Consider the following 20,161-nt stretch of genomic DNA (forward strand, 5'->3'; position numbering starts at 1 on the left):
ATTGGTGATGGTTTTCACCTGTACCTGTGCCTATGCCTGTGCCTATGCCTGTACCTGTACCTGTACCTGTACCTGTACCTGTGCCTGTACCTGTACCTGTACCTGTGCCTGTTCCTGTACCTGTACCTGTGCCTGTGCCTGTGCCTGTGCCTGTGCCTGTGCCTGTACCTGTGCCTGTACCTGTACCTGTACCTGTACCTGTCCTTGTACCTGTGCCTGTGCCTGTACCTGTACCTGTACCTGTGCCTGTGCCTGTGCCTGTGCCTGTGCCTGTGCCTGTGCCTGTGCCTGTACCTGTACCTGTCCTTGTACCTGTGCCTGTTCCTGTACCTGTACCTGTGCCTGTGCCTGTGCCTGTGCCTGTACCTGTGCCTGTACCTGTGCCTGTGCCTGTGCCTGTGCCTGTGCCTGTAGCTGTAGCTGTACCTGTACCTGTAGCTGTACCTGTACCTGTACCTGACTCCCCTCACTCCAAACTTCACTACATGTCCTTGTTTATTCCCCCTGTAGTTTCACGTTGCTTCTATCTGCACCCTGAACTGAGCACCTGGAAACTCTTAACTGTGAAATAGTTTCTCTTCTCCTCTCATTAGTTTTTAATAGAACATTAGATCTTATTGGTTCTCTGCAGGCCTCCTATAGCTCAGTCCAACACTTTAGAACGTCACAGTCACACTGAATTAAACTGCTGAGGGAACCCGCATGACCGTCAATGCTTAGATCAAAATCAACATTTTCACAGCAAAGAATCTTTTATTCTTCAATGAAAAGCGTGAATGATGTTCAGGTATCCAAACAATAAACCAATGAAAAATGAGATCATAGGTCTATAGAATTAATTCCACCTGTGTGGATTCTGCAGATAGAACTCCTCAGCATCTTGGAAAGAAAGTTCCTCCAAATTCCTGCTCTCTGCTTCAGCATTTGAACGCATCAGGTTGAGTCAGAGAATTAGGAACCAATCAGAGGTCGCTTCTCAACAGGTATAAACCACATGATGTCAAATTGAACAATCACATTGCTCGTTATTGGGCGTAATACAAACTGGATGTCTGCTGCAAGTTGTGTACTTGAATGGATAATTCTCTGTATTTTGGCGAAAAAAGGTTAAATTAAGCAAAATTAGACGGTGACAAGTAGTGATGGACATTATACACATATTTTAGAGGCTTTGAGCAAAAAAATGACGGCTGGACAGCTCGCTGCCTAAAACCACAGTTGACAAAATGTCTGACCGATATTATTCTAGTTTCAGTCAGATGAAGCTTATTTTGTCCATAGAATCATTGTAACTCATCATTTTGAAGACAAATTAAGACTCACGGTTTGTGCGTCTTCTTGTAGTTGGTCAATACGTCTGAGCGCAGATTCTGAAAACAGGAATCATATAATCGTTTTGACTCGTACACTCATGATTGTCATGACTGACGATATGTGCAAAGCTTGTGTTGTTTGTGTCTCACTTTTCTTCTTCATCACTCTTTTCATGAACACCAGCAGAAGCAGCAGTGTGGTTATGACAAGTAATAAACCAACAGTCAAATATGGTATCTTCCCTGGTGAGAGAAACAGGAAGCGCAACGAAGTTTAAAAGATATTTTAAAAAGTTGACCACACATGACAGTGTTAAAAGTGTTTATTTTTGAAGAGTGAAACTTGAAAGTGAATTTGTTTGGTTGGTTTAATAATAATTTAGTGATTCTCAAATGTACCAACAATTCTGAACTATAAAAACAGACATGGTGACTTGTGATGGCTGTTCAGTTGCTGCTGTTGACTCTATGTCATGACGTTCTCTCCCTCATTGTAATGTGCTTTCACCAGTAGACACGATTCAATCCTTTTTAAAATATTAAATGATAAAACCATGACTTTGCACTGATCCTGGTTCAACCGTCTCAGATTCTTTTATAGGTTTGTTAAAAAGTCAATATCAGCATGAGAAGTACTTCCTGGTAGACAAATAAAAGAAACATAATGTGATATGAACTTTTTCTTTTAACTTGAAAAGTCACACTACGTACAGTTATGTCTGATGGCAAAAATGTACATTATTGTTAAAACTATGAAATTTATATATTTCATGACATATTCAGTCAACAGTTTAACCAACATTTATTTTGTCAAAGTTTCAAGGTGAGTTTTGTGAGGATTTTGGTTCAGACTGAAGAGTTGATGTCACAGTGAGTGGAACTTCATACCAGGTCCTTGTTTTGCTGATGTGTTTGTCGTCATATGGAGGGTAGAGGACGTCACAGAGACGTCCCCTGGAGACAGGCTGGAGGAGTTGAGGACAGCAGGAGACAGGCTGGAGCCAACAGAGACGGTTTCAGCAGGCGTCTCCACAGCTGGACATAACAGGCACAATCATCAGGACTCTGCTTTAATCACTGATTTTACAATCATTTTGAAACCAGGAGGATTTTGTAGATAAAATGAAGAGCTCACACACTTACCAGGTAGAACCTTTAGATTCACTTCTATATGATTATCACGGAATGCAGTCCTCTTAACACTACATTGGTACTTCTTGGAGTCTGACATCTTGAGATCAGTGAAAGTTACACGTAAACTTTTTCCTTTGTCAGAAATCTTTATTCTGCCTTTCTGTGCCGTTTTCCCAACTGCTGCTGTGAGGATGACGTCTTCATCAGAATAGCAAGGATCTTTACAAAGATACTTGTCATAATAATCTATAGGAAACAAAACGTCCCAGCCTGAACATTCAAAGGTCAAACTTGACCCAACATGTCCCGACATGTTGATAGTCTCCATCTCCACAAAGCTCAAAACTGCAAATGAAAGTGAAGCAGATATTGTTAATGAGTATAATTAATACATCAGTTATGATTTTTAAGTTCAATAAACTTCTTAAACATCACTTCCTTACAGAAGAAAATGATGTGTCATTGAACAAATCCGCCCACAAGCTGCTGCTACACTGAATTATTTGAAAATGATGAGAAATAAAAGTAGAATGAACTCACCTGAAAGAAGACAAACCTGGACGTGTTTATTGAACATTGTGGGAATGTGAAGAAGGAAATCTATGAACGAGTGTTGAGCACATCAATACTGAGAGACTCTGTTTAACTTCCCCTTCGTGATGTCCCTGTGTTTCAAAGACTCAAGCTCCTCCTCCCCCTCCACACACACACACACACACACACACACACACACACACACACACACACACACACACACACACACACACACACACACACACACACACACACACACACACACACACACACACACACACACACACACACACACACACACACACACACACACACACACACCACTTCACCACAAACTAACATCTCGTTTCTCTGTCTTCACTCTCCACCTTCATGTGACTCAAAAACATCATGTTGTCTTTAGGATTGTTTTATGAGGAATTGTTTCATCAAACATTTTGCAAAACTTATAGGAATTACAGCAGCATTGAAATATATAATAATAATAATAACAATAATAATAATAATAATAATAATAATAATAATAATAATAATAATAATGAAATATGGATAACAGCTCTGTAGAGCTTTAAAAAGTAACTTAGTTACTTCAATTACAAGTAACCTTTTAGTTACTTTCACCAGCTGCTGACAACCCCCATCGTCTCAACATAAAAATAAGAACCGGTTTTACCAACAACTGCTGATCACTGCCTGACCTCCTGCTGGTCCATAGTTAACCTTTGACCTCCTGCTGGTCCATAGTTAACCTTTGACCTCCTGCTGGTCCATAATTAACCTTTGACCTTTAACCTTTGACTCAAGCTTTTATTATCACGTTTTTACTATTACTGGGATTTATTTACCTGGTGACGTAGTTGTAGTCTGTTGTTGCACTATTTATTTATTTATTTATATGCACTACCTGCTCTATGAATAAAGTTCTCTGCTCGAATGAATAACTTTTTAAATAAAAAAAAAAATATCAGAATCAAGATTTTAAGTACAATTTTAGATGCAAGTAAAAACCCCCAATTAACTAACTAATCAAAATCCTCAGTGAGGCAGTTTGGACTTGACGAGCACCTTCATCCTCCAGGACCTCCAACACTGTGTTCACCCCTGGTACTTCTCTCACCTGCCTCCAGATACTGCGTTAACGTCAGGTGGTATGAGGAGTGCACATGCTCCAGGATTCTTATTGCTCTGCTGATACTTGGTTCTCAGGTTTAGGCTCCATTCACATGAAACCTTTCAAGTGATAACGCATCATTTTCATTCAGGAAAAGTTTTGCTACTTCACTACTTGCATGCTTTTTCATCGACTTTAGAGGAAAGAGTTTGGATTTATCATGTGACTGTAAGGTCCTGTTTACACGACAACGTTTCACCTGACAACACCTAATCCGCAAAAAAAAGTGGGGGCGTTTCCACTGCAGCAGCAGTGGACACAGAGACAATGATGTAGTTAGTCTGCCGGGCCACTGGAGGGCGCTGTTGCTTAAATGTGTTATGAAACTACACAGACGTGTGCAGAGAACAAAACACCATAAAGGTGAAGAAAATGGAGAGAACCTGACATCCGTATGGACTGATGAGGAACCGGGTGATATCAGGGAGAGTCTCAACTATTAAACTACTGATCTGGACCATAAAACTAGAATATGGACCGCGGGTCGTACCACTACGGGTCGTACCACTACGGGTCGTACCACTACGGGTCGTACCACTACGGGTCGCACCACTACGGGTCGCACCACTACGGGTCGCACCACTACGGGTCGTACCACTACGGGTCGTACCACTACGGGTCGTACCACTACGGGTCGTACCACTACGGGTCGTACCACTACGGGTCGTACCACTACGGGTCGTACCACTACGCGGCCGCCATGTTTGTTTACAACTGGATGAGCAGGAGGGAGGGGGGGTGAGCAGTAACAGGCTCTGTAGCCTCCATCAGTCTCTGCAGGAGGGATTTGCACCGTGATAGAATCTTTCCACTTTGGGAGCCGGATTAAAAACTTTGTGGATTCAGTGGATCAGAACACTGGTGTTGTGTAAACGGACCCCCCAAAAGTGAAGAAAGTTTTGCGGATACACTGGAATTCGTTGTGGTGTAAACGGGGCCTGAAAGAGTCTGAACCGCTCCTGCCTGATGTTTCGTCTCCTTTGGTGGGAAGGAAACATTAACATGACAATCAAATAAAGAAATAGACGGAGTTAAGGAGGCGTGGCATAAAGAAAAAGGTTTATTGAACAATAAAACTGAACACAACTAAATTATTTCCAATACAACAAAAGCCGGGCTCACGGTCTCGACTAAAAAACTAAAGTCAAGCTGAAGCTTTTGCACGAGTCCTGCTGTCACTGTTGTGTGAGTGTGTGAGTGATTACGTGATAAAACGGGTGGATGATGGAAGTAAAATCCAGACACCAGACATATTTCTCATAATTGTCTCCATCCGTGTCGTGGAACCTTCCAGCTTTTCGTATTTGTTGTTATTTTATTTTAGATTCATATTTACATTAAAATGTGATGGATAAAGTTGTTTTGAATCCATTTCATTGAGATTTAGCGAGCTGCCCAGGCAGTGTGATGCAGTGAGGATAAACAATCATTGCATTGAGCTTGCGAGGTTTTAAGTTGCTCTGTGTTTGCAGTATTGCACAACAGAAGAGAGGCAGTCGCTCCAGAGGTCGGTCACTGTCATCTCCTCACAACGAGCCTTTCGGACCACTTCAAAGCTGCAGGAGGAAAGTGAGGAAGTGTCGGAGTTAGTGGTGGAGAAGTGGAGAATCGTGTCGGCTGCAGCTCGGCGCTCAGTTTGTTTCTCAGCAGAATTGAGTTCTGGGTATTCAGCCTCCTTACAGACGTCATCAGAAGAAGAGAAGAATGAACAACAGAGATCTGTTTATCAACGGAAAAGAAGGAACTCATCTGCACAATTAAAACTTTGCTTCCAATGTTTCTTGAGTAAAGCATTTCTAGTTGAATCAGCCGTGTGGGAATTTATTTATATTATTTAAAGTTTTCAACTGTCAGGAAAGTTACTCTCGTGGTTTTGTACTTATGCTTACGTTACATATTTAATTCCCTTCTATTTCACATATTATACTTTCTTCTAAAATGGTTGTTTTATTAAGTGGTAATCTTTGTTTAGCACACGTTTCTTTTCATATATATTTTTGGGGGATTTAAAGGTAAAATCCCAGCATTTCATCCATTTGAAATGAATCAGTTGAGGTCAAGTCAAACTTTTCTCACCTTTATTTGTCTAGAGAATAATTCTGAATTGGTTGGAGGCGGAGGACTAAATACGGTTTCATTCATTTTTATTTGTAATTGTTTCTTTTTCAGGGACAAAGTACAGAAAACATTAATGTTAAATAAAAGATGCTTGGTACCAGATTTAGCCGAGGCTATTTTCCATCTGCAGTCCCGTTCTTCCTTCTTCCTTCTTCTTTTAATCCATGCAAATGTAGATTAAGTGGATTTTGCTGTTTCTTTTGTTTTTGTTTTATTTGTCGAAATGTTTTTTTCTTTCTTTTTTATGTTTGTATGTTTGAAATTAAGATCCATTTGTTCATTAATTCATTCCTTCAGAATTACAATTTTAAAGACATAATAAAACTCACAGTTTGCGTGTCTTCTTGAGGTGAGTCATCACGTCTGAGGTCAGCTTCTAAAAAGAAAGAGTCAGACTTTTTCAACAACTACAATGGAAAATATACTCATGTTATGACATACAGTATGCAGAAAGTCAGTGAATTGTATATGTTGTTGTGTGTCTTACTTTTCTTTCTCATTCTCCAAAACTTCAGAAGCATCAGTGTGGTTATTGCAAAAATGATCCCAGCAGTCACATATGGTCGAGCTCCTTTAGCACCAGAGATAAAGTATTATTATCACATTTCACAGCTTCTAAAGAGTTTAGGTGCCACATCCTGTTTCTTAAGAGTGCGACTTGAAGGAGTATTTATAGCAGATGGCTGAAGGATTATTTCATGTTTCTCTAATGTTTCCACAATTCTGAAGCATGAAAACCAGACATGGTGATTTCTGTCGTCATTCAAAGTTTTTCATCTGGAATAAGTGTCGTCTGTATTTTCCTGCTTCTGATGGAGGAACGTTTGATTTAGTCTACCAGAGCGTCTGCCTGGAATAACACACCACTGTCCTGTTAATGCAGAACAACAAAACCGATTTTTGATTTTTTCAGAAATCTGTTGTCTCATAAATTCAGAAAAACAGCCAATTTTTTTTATATACTTTATTTTATCTCGTAATTCTGAGATAATTATGTCATTAATTCAGAAAAACAGAGTTGATTTTTTTCTTTTTCCTTCATGTGAATGCAATACGCTTCCGTACATTTATTTTGGTAAAGTTTCAAGGTGAGTTTTGTGAGGATTTTGGTTCAGACTGAAGAGTTGATGTCACAGTGAGTGGAACTTCATACCAGGTCCTTGTTTTGCTGATGTGTTTGTCGTCATATGGAGGGTAGAGGACGTCACAGAGACGTCCCCTGGAGACAGGCTGGAGGAGCTGAGGACAGCAGGAGACAGGCTGGAGCCAACAGAGACGGTTTCAGCAGGCGTCTCCACAGCTGGACATAACAGGCACAATCATCAGGACTCTGCTTTAATCACTGATTTTACAATCATTTTGAAACCAGGAGGATTTTGTAGATAAAATGAAGAGCTCACACACTTACCAGGTAGAACCTTTAGATTCACTTCTATATGATCATCACGGAATGCAATCCTCTTAACACTACATTGGTACTTCTTGGAGTCTGACATCTTGAGATCAGTGAAAGTTACATGTAAACTTTGTCCTTCGTTAGAAATCTTTATTCTGTCATTCTGTGCCGTTTTCCCAACTGCTGCTGTGAGGATGACGTCTTCATCAGAATAGCAAAGATATTTACAAAGATACTTCTCATTTGAATCTATAGGAAACAAAACGTCCCAGCCTGAACATTCAAAGGTCAAACTTGACCCAACATGTCCCGACATGTTGATAGTCTCCATCTCCACAAAGCTCAAAACTGCAAGTGAAAGTGAAGCAGATATTGTTAATGAGTATAATTAATACATCAGTTATGATTTTTAAGTTCAATAAACTTCTTAAACATCACTTCCTTACAGAAGAAAATGATGTGTCATTGAACAAATCCGCCCACAAGCTGCTGCTACACTGAATTATTTGAAAATGATGAGAAATAAAAGTAGAATGAACTCACCTGAAAGAAGACAAACCTGGACGTGTTTATTGAACATTGTGGGAATGTGAAGAAGGAAATCTATGAACGAGTGTTGAGCACATCAATACTGAGAGACTCTGTTTAACTTCCCCTTCGTGATGTCCCTGTGTTTCAAAGACTCAAGCTCCTCCTCCCCCTCCACACACACACACACACACACACACACACACACACACACACACACACACACACACACACACACACACACACACACACACACACACACACACACACACACACACACACACACACACACACACACACACACACACACACACACACACACACACACACACACACACACACACACACACCACTTCACCACAAACTAACATCTCGTTTCTCTGTCTTCACTCTCCACCTTCATGTGACTCAAAAACATCATGTTGTCTTTAGGATTGTTTTATGAGGAATTGTTTCATCAAACATTTTGCAAAACTTATAAGAATTACAGCAGCATTGAAATATATAATAATAATAACAATAATAATAATAATAATAATAATAATAATAATAATAATAATAATAATAATGAATTATGAATAACAGCTCTGTAGAGTTACTTTAATGATCCCCTCCAGGAAATGATTGCCCTGCATGTGAGCTACTGCATTCATAGTTGATTCTAACTAACTACTACAGTTACCTTGAAAAAGTAATCTGATAACTGATTACTCGTTACTGCTTTAAAAAGTAACTTAGTTACTTCAATTACAAGTAACCTTTTAGTTACTTTCACCAGCTGCTGACAACCCCCATCGTCTCAACATAAAAATAAGAACCGGTTTTACCAACAACTGCTGATCACTGCCTGAACTCCTGCTGGTCCATAGTTAACCTTTGACCTCCTGCTGGTCCATAATTAACCTTTGACCTTTAACCTTTGACTCAAGCTTTTATTATCACGTTTTTACTATTACTGGGATTTATTTACCTGGTGACGTAGTTGTAGTCTGTTGTTGCACTATTTATTTATTTATTTATATGCACTACCTGCTCTATGAATAAAGTTCTCTGCTCGAATTAATAACTTTTTTATTTATTTTTAATCAGAATCAAGATTTTAAGTACAATTTTAGATGCAAGTAAAACCCCCAATTAACTAACTAATCAAAATCCTCAGTGAGGCAGTTTGGACTTGACGAGCACCTTCATCCTCCAGGACCTCCAACACTGTGTTCACCCCTGGTACTTCTCTCACCTGCCTCCAGATACTGCGTTAACGTCAGGTGGTATGAGGAGTGCACATGCTCCAGGATTCTTATTGCTCTGCTGATACTTGGTTCTCAGGTTTAGGCTCCATTCACATGAAACCTTTCAAGTGATAACGCATCATTTTCATTCAGGAAAAGTTTTGCTTCCATAACGTTCCACTTTGGAAGCCGTTTCCAGGGACTCCCAGCACCGCTGTGGTGTGAACGGACAACCCAACATGCAATGGAAATTTGCTATTGTGACATGAAAATGATGAAACCAGGGCCTCAGTCCTCTGTTCTTCTCTGGCCTCGATGGAAATCTCACCTGTGGACCTCAAGTTTCTTCTGGGAGAAGCTCACCTGCCACCTTCTCCTGCTGCGCCAAGTTGTGAAGGTAACTTCACAACTTGCATGCTTTTTCATCGACTTTAGAGGAAAGAGTTTGGATTTATCATGTGACTGTAAGGCCCTGTTTACACGACAACGTTTCACCTGACAACACCTAATCCGCAAAAGAAAAGTGGGGGCGTTTCCACTGCAGCAGCGGACACAGAGACAATGATGTAGTTAGTCTGCCGGGCCACTGGAGGGCGCTGTTGCTTGATTTTGTCATGAAACTACACAGACGTGTGCAGAGAACAAGACACTAAAAACGTGAAGAGAGCGTCCAGACTGTCTTGAGCGTCCAGTGTCCAGAGTGCATGGCGGTGCAGAGCATCCACGCTGCAGCTTTACTCACTATTTATGTACTTACTCTGAAATTAGACAGATTTTTACAGACTTTGTCACAATTAATAATCAATCAGTTCTATCAGCTCTGTATCATTGGAAGATGAAAGTTTGACATATGAACATGGTTCTGCTGATTCAGTCAAGGTCAAGGTGGAGGGAAAACAAGTGTGAAGCAGCTGTCAGGTCAGTCCAGACTTTTATTTAACTCCCTTTACCATGATGTTTTTCTTCAGAATGTCAAAGAATAAAGCTCCTCCCACACACGCACATGCACACGCACACGCACACACGCACACACACACACACACCCACACACACACACAGCTGTTACGCAGGCAGCGGAGACCCTCGGTCAGTGAACGCGCAGTGACACCCAAACGCATACCCACACACACACACCCTGCGTCGCAGACGCCACACCACGATACACGCCACACTCATTTCCTCATTCCCCTCCGTATTTCGCATGACATCTTTCAATGAATTCATCTTTCGTTCCCCACCTGTTAGCATAGTCAGCCAGGGGTGCACACTTGGACTGGCTATGTTTTACCTGCGCAAACATTCAAACATCCTCACACACACACACACACACAACACTTACCGGTGACATGACGCTGCGGAGATGGTGACAGGCAAGACGGGGTGGAGTTAACCCCGGGTTTCTAACGAAGCCTGAGCGGGACTTTAGGGTCATTTGATCATTTGGTGTTTGGTTTAACTATTAATTTTTGTTTATAAAAGGAATTATTAATTGTTCATTTTATTAGAAAAATGAAGTGTCCTTAAAGTAGGATGTGATTATTATTTGTGTTATGAAATTATGATTGGTGCAGAGGACTCAATCACACCCCTGGGAGGGGCATAACGGTATAAAAGCAGTAGGCAAAGCTGCAGACGGGAGTCATTACTTGAAGTTGCACTGTAGAGCAACACGACTCGAATAGAACTGTTTTTTTTTTCAAACCCACCCAGCTAAAGGAAGAGCTGGGCTCATGGTTATGTTTTTCGGTTCTTATTGTAAATATTTTTTCTCACTGTAAATATCGAGCACCGGCACTGTTTGGGGGACAATAAAAGGAAAAAGTCGACTTGCCATTTGGAATTACGGTGGTTGTTCTTTGAACGGGAGCGAACCCCGCCACCCACCCACACACACACACACACACACACACACACACACACACACACACACACACACACACACACACACACACACACACACACACACACACACACACACACACACACACACACACACACACACACACACACACACAAGCCTCCTGCAAGCTGACGCCATGCGGTTGAGTCATACAACTGTATCATCAGTGGCAGCACCTGACCAATACACTGAAGAAAGAAAATATTTAGCTACTTAACTAATCACTTCTATTGATCAATAGAATTGGCCAATACACCAAAATGAATCAAGTTCTTTGAACTTCAAATTCATTAACTTAAGTTTGAAGAACTTGATTCAATTGAAGCGGATAGTTAAGTATGTCCAAGTCTTTTCTTCCTCCAGTGTAAAGGGCGCCAGGGTCAGGGTCAGGGACAGGGTCAGGGACAGGGACAGGGACAGGGACAGGGACAGGGACAGGGACAGGGACAGGGACAGGGACAGGGTCAGGGACAGGGACAGGGTCAGGGACAGGGACAGGGACAGGGACAGGGTCAGGGACAGGGACAGGGACAGGGACAGGGACAGGGACAGGGACAGGGACAGGGTCAGGGACAGGGACAGGGTCAGGGACAGGGACAGGGACAGGGACAGGGACAGGGACAGGGACAGGGACAGGGACAGGGTCAGGGTCAGGGACAGGGACAGGGACAGGGACAGGGACAGGGTCAGGGACTTTTTAAATCACCTGCTGGTTGAATTAAAGTCAGTTCTGGTTTGTTCTGGCGAGGTTCTGCGAGATGTTGAGATGTGGGGCTGGAAATAAAGAGCAGTGAGTCTCTGATTATTAACTCTGTCACTTCTCTTCTAATTCACCCTTTGAAAGGAGGAATGTGGATGAAAAGCTGCAGGTCTGGTTGGACTTTCTCCATTATGGTTCATTTTAAATTCACACAAACAGAAATGTGTTCAGAATTTTGCAAATAATGACACATGAAAATCTAAGAGCTTAAAAAAGCACACAGTTTATTTTGAAAACAAGTCTAAAATGCTTTGAGAGATGGACTGATGTGTTGGTGAAAGTACAGTTGAGGTTGGCTAACCTCGGGTCATTTCCAGTAAACCAGCAACAAAACCTTCATTTTCTAAAAAGGACTAATCAAGCATCTGCTGTGTTTGTTTAGTATGTTGATTGATTGAAAAGTTTAGTTGGGACATGTGGGCACAAATTAAATTATTCCAAACCTTGTAGAAGTTATTCTGAATGTCAAAAAGTCTGAGCAGTACATGTGAGAATGTTGAAGCCAGAAGAGTTGAACTATGGACTGTCACCATTTGGTGTCTCTCTGAGAAGAACTGGGGGTCTTATTTATGATATGTACCCCCTGTGAGGACATTCTATAACCAAACGTCTGAAGTTGCAAAACAGTGATGGAAACGATGAGGAATCAGAAAGCTGACATGAGTGGAGAAGTGAGCAAACAGTTCGACCGGTGCTTGAACCTTACGTGTGAAAATGAAGAGCAAGTTAAGTTTTAGAGCAAGTCCTGAAGAGCGACAATGGCAAGAGGAACAAGTGACCTCCATCAACTTGATCATTATTATTATTATTATTATTATTATTATTATTATTATTATTGTTATTATTATTATTATTATTATTATTATTATTATTATTATTATTATTATTATTATCTGTCGCTCTTTCATGAACACACGCAGCTTATCTCACCTGTATTCTCATCCCTCCTTTGCTCTTCCCATATGTAGAGCTTGAGCACAGCCACCCACCTCTCCTCATTAATGTGCTTCAAAGTTGATGGAGGAAATGAAAGAACATTATCTCTCTCTGTCCTGCTGCCTTGGACAATGGCTGCTATTGAAATCCTGGCAGACACTGCTGGGCCTTTCCTTTATGTTCATGTGCTGCAGTGCCATTAATAAAAACCAGCCGTGTCTCGGCTGGTCAGTCCAACCTGCCACTTGACTTTCCAACACAATGAGTCGCCCACAGCGATAGTGTCAGCCAGAGGGAAACTGCATTTGTGCTTTACACATTTTACAGGCAAGGATTAAGCAGGCTCTTCATTTTTGTCAGAGTGGCACTGTGAGCTAGAGTAGTATACTAGATTTAATAAATCACTAGTTTCTTCATATTTCATTAATATTAACAACCACTTGTGCTATTTATTAGGATATGTTAGGCTAGGTTAATGTTATGATGATTAAAAAACACCTAAACTGCATATAATCACACAAACACTGTTGTAATTTTGATTGAGTGGTGCTTTAAATATGGAGAAACACAATTTTGTGCAGTGTAATGCTTTAAAAAAGTCACCTAGTAATTCCTAATAGGGTAGCTTTCTGCAAATAAGACATGAAGTTTTTGGTCTTTAAATTTTGTCCATTTTCTATATTTTATTATCTATATTAATGACCGATAATAGCATCTTCAATGACTGTTAAAAAAGCAAGAAGAAATAATCCCAATTGTAAAAAAAACAAACCCCGATGTATCTTCACATGAAACCTGAAGGTAAATATTTTCATTCTTAAATTCCAACATTATTTCAATAAGTGTTCCATGTCGGGTTAATGCTCACAGCTGAATGGGCCTTTTGGGTGGCGTTTGGCTGTTTTTGCTGAGTTTGTTCATCCACCTTTATTGGGGCTGCACCGTGTTCAGGCGCTGGACTCACTTCCAGCTCACTGCAGGTGGAGGGTCGTCCGTCCATCACAGGGTAAACACAGAGACAGACGACACTCACACCTCCAGACAATGAAGGGTCAGTTTAGCACCAATTAACGTCACACGCTGAGAAAATGCTGTATTTGAAACCCGTGACACTTTCTGGCGATGAGGCCAGAGCGCTAACTGCTGCTACTGTGGCGCCACGTCTCTCCTGTTTGTTCCTGGGCGAAATGTGAGTTTGCTCGATGGCAGATCGTGTGCATTAACATCCACCTCTCAGAACCGGTGCAGAGTCATGCTTGTATGAATACTGAGCATGACATTTCAAATATTTATGACCACAAGCTTCTTGTTCTGCACAATCGTTTCCTCTTTTAGTAAGAGCATCACACAACTTGACATGCATGACCAAAAACTGAGGGGCGAAAACTTTTCTCTTCTTCTTTTTCTTCTTTTGGGTTTAATGCTAGTTGAATCCATAAAGTTGCACTACCGCCATCTGCTGGTTCCAGCTAGTCCATACCATTTCTACCGCTCCAAAAAGCATAAAAAGGAAGAAGAAAGAAAGAAGAAAAGGGAGCATCTCCATGGCAACAGACGCTGATCTCCTTTGACCTCCTCCATGAGGCGCCTCTCTCATCCGCTCTGTGGGGGAAATTCTTTCAGTTTTTGGGGGTTTATTCATAATAGCCGTTAACGTCCCAGAATCTCGTGGATTGGTCCTTTGATGATGACAAGTCATCCCTAAAAATTTCATGAAATTCGGGGGAGCAGTTTTTGCGAAAAGTTGGTAAAATATATACATACATACATACATACATACATACATACATACATACATACATACATACATACATACATACAAACCAGTAAATATGATCGAATAGCGTCGAACCAAACTGGTGACACGACTCCTCCACACTGGGAGGAGCCAGTTGAGGTGGTTGGGACATCTGATTAGGACGCCCCCTGGTGGCCTCCCATCGCAGGTTTACCAGGCACGTCCCACTGGGAGGAGGCCTCCTGGAGGGATTCAGATCTCTTGTTGGTATGTGAGCAGCGTGGGATTCCACCAGAAGAGATGAGATGGACGCCCACTGTGAGGCGCAGGGATGGACTGTACCCCATCTTTCTCCTCGTGCTGAGGTTTTGCTTTCTGGTTCTGTGTTCATATTATCTATCCATGGATTTATTTTCCATATTTACTATGCCCAGAGTAAAGTTTGAAACGGTTGGAGTCCTCCACCTTATATTGTGCGTAAGATGAGTACAACCTTGGCAGGTTGCCAGTCTGTCACCAACACACACACATTCACACTCCAAAGTCACAAATGAACCCAACATCAACTTGTTGGGCTGGTGGGAGGAAGCCAGACGACCTGGGAAGAATCCATCAAACACCCAGGAGGAGTTTATGATCTCTACATTTATATGTATTCCTGTTTCCTCCAAACTAACATACAGTTGTGGATTAAACGGAATATTTTGTATCTCTTCCTAACAGCCAGAGTCACTGTGCACATAAAAGCAATGCAAGTGACAAACACACCAATGCTGTAGGTTAGTCATAGAGCGCACACCTTTTTTTAAGATAAATAGTAAAACACAAGAAATCAGAAGTGTGGGAGCAATCTTTTACAGAAATCTGGAGAGAATTTATTCCAGTGTAGTGAATTTTTAAGGTGTAAATGCTTATTTTTGGTCAGTTTAAGGCTGACTCATCATTTAATAACTTTATTTAATAAGAATGGCCCTTGAGTGTCTTTATTCAGACTGATCCCTTAATCACAGAATGAAGTTATATTTCAGAGACTTAAAAGAGTGTCCTATCGAGGATTATTACTAATATTTTACTTACATGAATACTTAGAAGGTATAATTTTTCACGTGTACAAAGCTGGATGGACTTCAGATGACAGATGTCTTTAGTTCAATTGGGTTTATTATTCCTTTAATTCATTTATGGGTATTCTCTTTTCTTCTGTTCAGGCAAGCAGGTTTCTTTTCCTCTGATCAAAACTTCCCTTCTTGACTTGTGTTCTTCTTGGTGGATGACGCGTCTTTATATCAGAAATATCACACAGAAGAAAAGAGAATACTTAGAGACATCCTTCTTTCATTCTGAATACCTCCTGTAATAATAATAATAATAATAATAATAATAATAATAATAATAATAATAATAATGATAACAATAACAACAACAATACTACTACTACTACTACTACTACTACTACTACTACTACTACTAATAATAATAATAATAATAATAATAATAAAACTGAGCTGATGTATTTAAGTTCTGAATAAAAAAGAGAAAATCTAAATCTAAAAAAGAACGACACAGACTTGAGGCTCTGACCAGCAATAGGATGATGGATAAAGTAGGAACGTTTAAGAGACAATGAAATGTGTTTGTCACCTAGATGTCTGGACAGCGTCCTGAGTAAACAGCCTCCGCTGGCTTTTCTGTGTTTAAAGGGAAATCTTTGTAATATGTGTGTGTAAAATTGTGATTTGTTAACATGGTCCAACTCGGCATCCTAATGATAGAAAAAATAAATCATATCTGCAGAGAAAATAATTTCCATTGGAGTGTTTCTCAAAGGCAGGAATGGTTCGGGTTCGGATCCGGGTTCGGGTTAGGGTTCGGGTTCGGGTTCGGGTTTGTGTTTTTCAATACATTCCAAAACCAAAATTAAAGGAATATATATATTTAAATTGGGAAGTTGCATGAATAAAGTTACAGTGGAGATGGGTGACTTAGGCAGCAGGACAATGTGAGTTAAAAAGAAAAGAAAAGAAAAGAAAAGAAAAGAAAAGAGAAGAAAACATGTTGAAAAGCAATGAACTAAACAAAGAACCATCTGATTGAATCTCCTTCCTTGAACGAAACTATATTAGAATTCACTGTATTAAAGTCATTGTCTTCTGCAAAAACATTTTTAATCGAGACCAAAAAATGATGTGAAGAAGTGCTGTGGTGAATCAACTTTTTCTTTTTTCATTTTCAATGTTATCAATCACGAGACAGAGATGGACGATCCGACACACTCACGAAGAGAGATACAGAATCTCCTCTGGTTTAAATGTCACATGTCAGAACAAATCATGAAACTAACTTCATACAAGCTGGACTTTCTAAACACGACTTCTTGATAACGGTGCAAGTGATGGAGCTTCACAGCAAAGAAGACAATCAAAAGTAGGTGGAGGCTTTTACTGTTGTAGTGCTTCAGGTTCACCCATCAAGGTAAAACTGTGTGACTTTGTTAGGAGGGAAAAAATGGTTGTCTTCTCCTGCATGTTCAGACAACTTCAACTCTTTGAATTTGGCAAGAAAACAGAACAATAACAATATATTTCTTTTTAGGTTTTTGTCATATTTATCCTGTTTTAGATTGGTTTCTGTTATTTTTGACAGGCCTTCTCTTGTTTCCCTCCATAATGTCTTCATAAGACAATGTGTCCTCAAGGTTGACGTTAACAAGCTATTGTGATGCACTGATTTCTTTTTAATGTAGTTTTAAATCCATGGAAAAACACCAGAGCGCACAAGAGCTTTTGCTTCAGATTCCTGTTTTGACCTGTAGCTCTCTAATAAAATCTATCACGTTGTACACCCGATTCTCTGAAGAGTGCACAGAAGTTCAGGCGAGGTAAAGTGAATAAATCCACCGTTCAACTTTAGAGCCATTCACACAGACCGATGGGCAGAATAAAGACACAGCAGCCTTGAACCAAACAAGGTGTGAAAGTGGAGAAAGACTCAAAAGCAACCAAAAAGTTTCCCGGAGACAGATTGGAATCTCTACTATAAGTACAGTAACGCCTTGCACAGACGCAAAATCTCTTGGATACAACTCAAATATATGTTATCATAAATCAGCTTTCAGTGACACTCGAGGTTACAGTGCAATTAAATGTGTCTTGGTCTCATCTATTCATCTTCTATATCCAGGTAACCGTTGTAAGATGCTTCAGCCAATTCTAGTGGACTTTGGGCAAAGTGCAAGAAATACCGCAGGGCAGGTGACTGGACACGTACACACCCAGGGAGAACATGCAAACCCAACACAGACAGGATCCAACCAATATTATAATAATTGCCAAAAACCTAAACATTTTATTGAAAAATATAATAAAATAGCAAAAACAAAACAGTACCATAATTGAGAGGGTGCTGCATAGTATTTGTCCTCAATAAATGAATATAAAGATGATATAATGCAATCCACCTCAAACCTCGGCCCATTTCTGTGCCACGACATTAGATATTTTCAAATGTCTTTCAATGCTACTTCAATGAAGTATTAACCAGCCAATAATGCAATGTCTTAATAAATGATTGGAAACACATCAGTACAATGTCGGTTTGTATTGTTGTTGACAGTATCAACCACTGAACCATCTGGGAAACATTTATTTAAAAGAATAAAATAAATAAAGCAAGAAAAGAACGTTATACAAATAATCAAGACAGTTTTTTTTAAAAACAATATTATTTTATTTTGTATTTTATTGGTATTGTTATATACATGGCATAATTTGTGCTTTTCTTTTTTTTTTGTATTTATCAAGAATAAAATCATAATGGAACACATCAGAGAAAATTAGGCTTTAAACCAGGATTGAATTGTCCTTTCAGCTGGATACACTGAGAGAGTCCTACAAAACCAGGCGATAAGAGGGAGGAGAAAGACATCAAACTAAATAGGTATATAATGATAGGTAGATTGATAAATAGATCGATCAGAGACACTTGCAGATGGTCCACTGAGGGTAGAGTGAATGTTCAGACTGTGATGTGCTTTTACCAACAGTAGCAAAGGCACCTGGGTATCGCTTTGTTTAGGAAAGAAAAAGAAAATATGCCTCAGGGCCTTATTTCACTTGTGTCCATGCAGATACAACCAAATCCATCTTGAAGGAGAATTTCAACCACACACACACATATTTGCTGATTTCATATGATTTGCTGCCACTGCAGAGGTCAGGTGTTCAGTTAGCCAGCTCCAGGCTATTTACATTGGTACCTCTTCTCAAACTGAATATTAAAAAGAAAAAAGACCCCTCAAGACAACACTTTGGAGCTACCTACACTTTCTTGCTGTTTCCTAGTGCTCTGGAGAGGGGCGCAGTGTGAGAATAGAGGGAGAGTTTTCCTGAAATTTGAGGTTTGGATGAAGAATTATGTCTGAGAAAATAAGAATTAGGGCGAAGGGCACGTTTCAGGATGGGTCACTTCATGAGTCGTGGGTAAGGGGATGAGGATGAGATAAAAAGACAATATGATATCTCATAATGAACTTCTCAAGAGCCAATAGTCATCAGGTGGTACACAAGAAGTACTGAGAGGGAAACTAGTGAAGTAAAACATGCTAAAGAGGAAGTACGGAAGGAGAGTGAGCACAAAGAGCAGAGATGTCTGTCAGTGATATTAAGGAAGTATAAGGCTTTCTTCTTCTTCTTCTTCTTCTACATTTAGTTTTCTATGGCTAACAATTGTATGACCAAAGAAAAAGAAACACCATATGTTTTCAGGGTGAGGAAAACCTGCATCGGGTGTCTTAGTATTGGCCAATAATAATTTGTCTTTAACAAGACCAGGGGAAGAAAACAGATATTTTATCATTGTTTTTTTTTGTTTTTTTTTAACTAGTGGAAGAAAATGGACACGCCTGAAGACCGTTTTCTTACCAGTCCAGTGCAAGTAGCTGCATAGACAGAAAAGAAAAAGGAAAAAAAAAACAACAGCAACCAATGAAACGAGTACATGGAGTTAAGATGAACAGGAGCAGCAGCCAAATAGGGAAAGAACAAAACCCTGAAACGTGAACGATTTGACATTACCCAACTGAAATAAAACTAAAGGAAAAGTCATAAATCTGAAACTACACGTGGGAGAAAATCTAGTTTAAGTACAATTATTTGCATTAGTTACTCCATGAACAGGGGTGGAAAATGCCATAACTATAGGTTGCAGAGTGTTACATGTCAATGTTTGGGTTGGAGACTGAAGGGGGAGGAGGGGGAGGAGGGGGAGGAGGGGGAAGGCCTTTCTGGTATAGATTGGTCCATTAGCTAGCCATAGCTTCCCACAAGACAAAAGCATTGTCTGATTTATTTGATAGCTACCCATCGGACTAAACCAAAGTTCCTAGTGAAGCGTGTTAGTCGGCTGA

General features: G+C 40.2%; 2 protein-coding genes across 3 annotated transcripts in view; both read right to left on the reverse strand.

Moving 5' to 3' along the window:
- LOC308109449 (uncharacterized protein) overlaps positions 1 to 3,129 on the reverse strand; it is a 4,294-nt gene extending 1,165 nt beyond the window's left edge. Inside the window, exons 1-5 of one of the 2 annotated variants that reach the window (XM_080463015.1) lie at positions 2,988 to 3,129; positions 2,457 to 2,544; positions 2,202 to 2,348; positions 1,464 to 1,556; positions 1,324 to 1,370 (exon numbers count right to left, since the gene is read on the reverse strand). In XM_080463015.1, the coding sequence (XP_080319141.1) occupies positions 1,324 to 1,370; positions 1,464 to 1,556; positions 2,202 to 2,348; positions 2,457 to 2,544 (375 nt within the window). In that variant the 5' untranslated portion in view covers positions 2,988 to 3,129. Of the gene's footprint in view, positions 1 to 1,323; positions 1,371 to 1,463; positions 1,557 to 2,201; positions 2,349 to 2,456; positions 2,793 to 2,987 lie in introns of both variants that reach the window. The other variant, XM_080463014.1, reaches the window with a different exon arrangement.
- A 2,065-nt stretch (positions 3,130 to 5,194) lies between these two features.
- LOC308109523 (uncharacterized protein) lies at positions 5,195 to 8,506 on the reverse strand. Its single transcript, XM_080463127.1, has 6 exons — positions 8,210 to 8,506; positions 7,679 to 8,014; positions 7,424 to 7,570; positions 6,758 to 6,841; positions 6,600 to 6,646; positions 5,195 to 5,708 (listed from the first exon to the last, which is right to left on the reverse strand). Exons 1-6 carry the CDS (start codon positions 8,244 to 8,246, stop codon positions 5,703 to 5,705), a joined length of 657 nt encoding a protein of 218 aa, XP_080319253.1. The 5' UTR covers positions 8,247 to 8,506; the 3' UTR covers positions 5,195 to 5,702.
- Positions 8,507 to 20,161: the final 11,655 nt, after the last annotated feature.

The sequence above is a fragment of the Lipophrys pholis genome, assembly GCF_963383615.2.
Source record: "Lipophrys pholis genome assembly, chromosome: 5".
NCBI classification, from domain to species: Eukaryota; Metazoa; Chordata; class Actinopteri; order Blenniiformes; family Blenniidae; genus Lipophrys; species Lipophrys pholis.